At 40.2% G+C, this 6,399-nt stretch overlaps 1 protein-coding gene across 8 annotated transcripts in view; it reads left to right on the plus strand.

The window, feature by feature from the left end:
• sec31a (SEC31 homolog A, COPII coat complex component) overlaps window positions 1-4,160 on the plus strand; it is a 24,106-nt gene extending 19,946 nt beyond the window's left edge. For 5 of the 8 annotated variants that reach the window (XM_005949822.3, XM_005949824.3, XM_014330118.2 and 2 more), the window contains 4 exons: window positions 747-995; window positions 1,888-2,007; window positions 2,094-2,165; window positions 2,703-4,160. In XM_005949822.3, coding sequence (XP_005949884.1) covers window positions 747-995; window positions 1,888-2,007; window positions 2,094-2,165; window positions 2,703-2,882 — 621 coding nt within the window. In that variant the 3' untranslated portion in view covers window positions 2,883-4,160. The remainder of the gene's footprint in view (window positions 1-746; window positions 996-1,887; window positions 2,008-2,093; window positions 2,166-2,702) is intronic. The other 3 variants (XM_005949823.3, XM_005949825.3, XM_005949827.3) reach the window with 1 other exon arrangement.
• Window positions 4,161-6,399: the final 2,239 nt, after the last annotated feature.

Below are 6,399 nucleotides of genomic sequence, written 5' to 3' on the forward strand. Positions count from 1 at the left end.
TATATATGTGTGTGTGTGTGTGTGTGTGTGTGTGTAACACATAAAAGATCTTTGGCAATTAGCTATTTTGAAGTATGTGCTATCATTATATTGTTTGGCTCTATATTTTCTGTTAATACATAATAAGATTCATTATTTATTTTACCTATGACGACTGGCCTTGTATGGAGAATTATTGTTATGACAACAGACCCAGTACTGAAGTAAAGTCAGTAACAGAAAAGGAGTCTTTGTCAAAGAAATAATTTGAATGAAACCAACACATTTCAAAAGAGGCAACTTTTCCTTTGAACTCCCTCTTTTCTGGCGTATGCCAAGCTTCTTTAGAGTTCATTATGGATAATAGTACAAACTGATGTTTTGGTGTACTGAATTTGCTTTGTCCAAAACAAAATAAGACAGGCAGAGTTTTTATATCATTTAGGCAGCATTAGCTGCTGATGAACAAGCTCACACGTGCTGATCTGTATTTGCATTTACACAAGTAGAACAGTGAAAGTATGAAAATATGTCCGATGCTGTCAGTTCTAATTATAAAACTGCAACAACTGCAAAATAATTATACTTTAAACATGGAGTGGGTACAACATTTGGCTAGCTAACTACTAGAACAGTTTGAGAATTGAAGATGGATTTCTGGACAGTAAGGAATTCCACATCTGTAAAGTTTACATCTATGTCTGTGTTTAAGTTACAGACAGACAGCCATGACAGAGTTTAAGCAAACTGTGCTTACTTCTATTCAGCAGGTTCCACAGAGCTACAACCCTCCTATCCCCATCACTGCTCCCATAATGACCCCGCTGGGCACTGACCCTCAGGCACAGCCAATGTCCTCTGGGGCTCCTTCGGCCATGATGCAGGGCCAACCCGGTGTCCAGGTCCCCTACTCAGGCATGCAGCAGCAGCAGCTCTCCCCTCCACCTATGAACCCTGCAATGCCAAAGACCAGCATGGAGGGTGCACCAGGAGCACCCACTGGAGATGTGATCCAGGTAAATAACTCTCAGGTTTAACTAAATGTTAAACCATAGATTGTATATGATATACTGCAGATGGTTGTCTGGAGGAAATGATATATCTGTGTGTTTGTTTTTAATTGTCTAGCACTGCTGCTTCTTACCAGATTTTCATTGCCCCAATAGACATACCTTAGAATCAACTGTATTACATTATACATGCCCCAAAATGTATTTTGTAAAGTATTCCGTTACGTTACTCAATGAGAGTAACGTATTCTGAATACTTGGGATTACTTAATATATTATCATGCTTTTTACAACTACATGAATGTACTATTGTTGTGTGAATTATTACTTTTACTGAAGGTTACTCGCCATACCAATAGCAACTAGATTTTTAAATCTTAATATAAAATGAGTAACAGTAGGGTGGACATTAGGTAAGGCTGCACTTTTTTCAGCGATCTTCTGCGCGTATATAAGACAGGTCCGCGACTCCGAACCGTAAAGGCATAAAACCGTAAAGGGACCTCTGGCTAATACGTCGGGCTCCGTGTCGGGCTCATAGCCGAAAACTAGCTTTACTTTCTTGTCTGGGTCAACTTTCTATACATATATTATATATTTACATGCTTCTATCTCCCGTTTCTGGTGGGTGACATCTCTTACTTTTCGACTCTTTTTCTCCCTCCTCGCGCTCACAGACACATAACGGGCACGGCAGTCCATTCTCCCTGCAGCATGGACTACACTGCCCATGAGGCTACATTCTTTAGGGCGATGCCTGTAACACTCTGCCTGTTGCCTTCATATTAAATCATTTTTGTGAATAAGTTTTTGAAATTTATTCTTTTAATGATGAATGATTCACATTTTTATATTTTTGGTAAATACTAGTTGACACGCCTCTTACTTTACCCTTCAGCCTCTGCAGTCCATCCCTGCTGAGAAGATCATGAAGAAACCCATACCTGACGAGCACCTCGTCCTAAAGACTACATTCGAGGGGCTGATCCAGAAATGCTTGGCTGTAGCTACTGACCCTGTGAGTCTATGTAATGAAATTAACAGTGCAGTTCAACAAAGTGAGCCCTTAGATGAGTAACTGAGTGTTCTTTGATCTTTTCACAGCAAACTAAGAGGAAGCTTGATGACGCGAACAAACGTTTGGAGGCACTCTATGACAAACTCAGAGAGCAGACAGTGAGTATCCAGCACACCACTGCAGAGGTCAACAGTGAATCTTGCCTTTAACAAGAGTGTGAAATGGTTGTTTGATCTGTAAAATGTAAAGAAAATAGTGAAAAATTTCTCACAGCCTAAAATCATTTTCTGTATTTAAATTTAGTCATCATAAGGTTAGTGTGATACTCCATGCACACATCTGCAAGTGCCTTGATATGCTGTGAATTTACAATGTGCACATTGTCTCTAAGCAGACTAGAAAGATAATGAGAACCACTTAGTGGTGAAAGTAAATTCTGATGTTTTGCCCAATAGTCAAAACATGAAGAAATTTGACCTCCGGAGTTTAAACAACTCAGCAGATTTTCACATGAGAAGCTCCTTCTAAAAAGAGGTGTTTCATGTTTAAAGAAATAAACATATTATAAAATGTAGTCTCAGTCAAAAATTCATGCCATCAACTGCCTTATAATGACTGTTTCCCAATTGGTGTTTTGCATTGATTTGCTACAGTTGGCCATTCTACTGACGTAACTCTGCTGTTCCTCTGTGCAGCTCTCCCCTGCCATTGTAGGAGGACTGCACAACATAGCCAGGAGCATAGAGTCCCGATCCTACACAGAGGGCCTCAACATCCACACCCACATAGTGAGCAACAGCAACTTCAGCGAGACTTCAGCGTTCATGCCTGTACTCAAGGTGGTGCTGACGCAAGCCAACAAACTCGGTATCTGATGAGGCTGAAAGTGCCAGCAGCTCATTTGAGTGCTGGACCACAGGTGGAGAGAGGCCGGACATGGGTCGATCTGAGTATTAAAAAATAGTTTAACGGGAAGCTTGTTCAATGCAAGCAATGAAGAATTATGTATGAAAATACTGTTAAATTCTTCTTTGTGCCATTCACGTTTCTCAAACAGAAGCCATGCTGTCAGTTGCACTCAGTGGTGAAAGTAAATTCTGAGCCAGTTAAGGGGCTACCTATCGACTGGCTGACAAGCAGACACTAACCATTTATTTTTAAATCAGTCAACAATTAATACACAAATGTGAAAGATATGAATCAGGAATAAAAAGTGGATAAAGCAAAATAAAGATAATGAATTTTAAGGGCATTCCTGTCTGTTGATAATCAGCGAATCGTGGCAGACTCCTGATGCATGCTGTTGGCTCAAAATTTATGCAGCTGTATCGGCCTGTTCATCTTTAAAGTCTTTGAACTTTTGTGCACTACACTAATGCATATATACCTTTAATTCATAAATATATCTAAATTTTTCTCAAAACTACAAAGTAACACTTTAGTTGTACATACAAATGCATCATTACTTGCATGCATTTTGCAGTTGACCTGCAAATAAGATTGCAGATATAATCACTCATTTTACCAGATAGAAGATGAATTTGTTAAAAACATGGCATTATAGTGACAGTTAGGGTTAAAGCAATACTACGTGCCACATGTATTTAGAGTAAAATCAGTGCGTATCAAATGCCAGTTATTTTTAATGCATCTACTATGACTTTTGTTTAAACTTTAAACCCTTTTTTCTGCTTTCACTGACTTACTTTCACCACGAGTGTTACTACATACAACACATTGGACCAAGATACAGTAAGTGTGTGGGATATTTCAGTGCAGAGCAGTGTAATCCCAGGTGTTGAGGACATTGATGTTTTACTTCTTTTGTTTGTTTGTTTTTCAGTGTAGTAATAAAGCTCAGCAGAGTCCAATGGACCTTTCAAAAACAGGCTGTGCTTTTATTGAGTTTTTAAGTATGCATGCGTAAACAAATGCTAGCAATCGCCTTCCCTGGCATTGGAATTAATTATCTGCTAATTAATCAGACCTCAAACGAAACTGGAAGGAGACTTGTACTTGATTTTCATTCCAATTTTGATGAGGGCTGAAGTCTGAGTGGTCAAGCTCACGTTTATGTTGTTGATAAAACGAAAACAAGTCTTTGTTTTTGATTGACGACATGCAATATTTTCAATAAATAGTATTTATTTACAGTTTGCATTGTTTTTTATTTTGTTTGTGAAATGAAAGATCATTGGTGAAACGGCTGCAGAAATTCTGGTCATTTATATGTGTTCGTGTTTATAACACAATCAGAGTTTAAAATATAATGCACTGTTACACATGCAACTTATTGTTAATGCAGTTGTTTTTTGGAACACTTCGGGCCCCTTATTACCAACTGACTATCTTTTAAACATCACAGCCTAGCTGAGTATTGTTACTAACAATATTCATTTCTTTATGCCCACAGTGTACTGATCTTTACATTATACTGCCGGTGCCACGTCACAAAGCTCAAATCATCTCAAACAGTTTAAGACAAGCTGCAGAACACAGGTCATTCTTAAATGTCCTCCATACAATGTACAAAAGACTTTCATGATAATACACCAAGCTTTATTTATTTATTCACAAAAGGCTTATCCAGTCCAAAAAAACAATAAGAGCTCAAATAAAATAAAAAAACACTGCTGAGTGAAATTTTAGCTGTACAAACTGACACAATTACAATCAATAAGAAAACTCTCTTGTCTCTCCAACAGGGTACTAAAGAACACGTTATTGTTCACACACTGTTTACATTCATTTAAAGCCAGAGCATGCAATACTTAAATGATAAACGATTAGGCGTTAAATGAGGGAATTCCATCAGCTTAAATAGCAAGTAGCTCAGATCATTTCCAACAGGTAAGTTTGTCATCGCCAGGTGTGCTGACAGCAGAAGCAGGAAACGGAGCAAGGACCCACCTCTGCAACAGAAAGTGTGGTTAACCACACACACACAAACACACACACAGGGGAAGCTGGAAGGAAAATGAAGAGGAGGCAGGGACAGAGTGAGCAGCACACAGAGACTGCAGGACCACGACAGTATCCCCCTCTTAACTGGAGCATTTTTTTTTACCAAGAAGCTGGGAGCTAGAGTCTGATGATGGTCAGCAAGGTCCTTTGTCCTGAGGAGGGTGGTCCAAGGGGCCTTCCAGATGCATAGACAGCGACAGAACTCTCACCTTCGAGAGAACAGAGGAGGTTGATTGCCCAGTTAATTTAGTCTGCCTGTTAGTCTACAGATGGAAGCCAAATAATAGACTAACCTGGACCGTGATGCAGACAGACAGAAAGCTCTCGAGGTTGGTGAGTATTCGGGAGTCCGTGCCAAACAGCAGGAAGTTAGTAATTCAATTTAAACTTATCAAAAAAATAAATAAAGTGAGCGCTTGGACCAAAATCAACATGATGAAACAAACTAATAATGGCAGAAAGATGCAGCTGATGTGCACTCCTATCCACCAGAGGGCGGTGGATGTGGTACAACCAGTCTGTGCTGGCCTAGGTAACGCCCTTCTTCCCTTCTTCGCGGCTCTTGTGGCTCACTGACAACAGCACAGACGCCCACAGACCGGTTGTACCACATACTTTGCACACTGCCCCCATGCGACAGCAGGGCGCTCTGCGGGCACACAGACAGCACCGCGGGCGGACAGTCCCGGGACTGCCAGCGGACTGTGAACACGATATACCTGCGGGACCATTAAGTCCGCTCCTCGGTGCGCTGTTTCGGGGATTATCCGCCACAGAGACAGGTATGCTCCACAGTTTGATATGCGCTAACCGATCAGAACAGCCTGCTATCTGCTTGTAATGTTTGTGTGCAGATGTCCTAACTCTATCTGACAGTACTACACAACTCGCTTCCTGATGGTCCTAAAATACGTATACAGTGTTTCGAAACACTGTATACGTATTTTACACGTGTCTCTCAGTGGGAAGACAGAAGAAGATCTTCTTCTGTCTTCCCACTGAGAGACACGTCGCAAGGAAAAGGGAGATTTAAGAATTTAGAAATAGTTAAAATGATTTCTTCCTCGTGAATATAAAAGTATACTTTACATGTCTCAAACAACCCTGGTCACAAGTTGCACATTTGCTACAAGGAAATTAAAATGAGATCCTACGGACTTAAGTTACGGTACTGTGTCTGAAAGTCTGATTCCAAATAACTTGTTATTGTCCTCATAAGATTTTCCAAAAAAAGATGACCTAACCCCCCCCAACAGTCGTGTGTGGATGGGTCAGGGATTCGTGAAATCTAACTGTGCTCCTTCCAGCGCTCGCTCACATGTCACACACAGTGGAAAGAGGGGACAACCAAGAGTGAAATATACTCTTTAGAGTTTAGATCTACTATGTAAATTTAAGATTTATTTTGATGTTAAACATTTGTAAATG

Source organism: Haplochromis burtoni, unplaced genomic scaffold (assembly GCF_018398535.1).
Source record: "Haplochromis burtoni strain Fernald_Lab_line unplaced genomic scaffold, NCSU_Asbu1 Contig_344, whole genome shotgun sequence".
NCBI lineage: Eukaryota > Metazoa > Chordata > Actinopteri > Cichliformes > Cichlidae > Haplochromis > Haplochromis burtoni.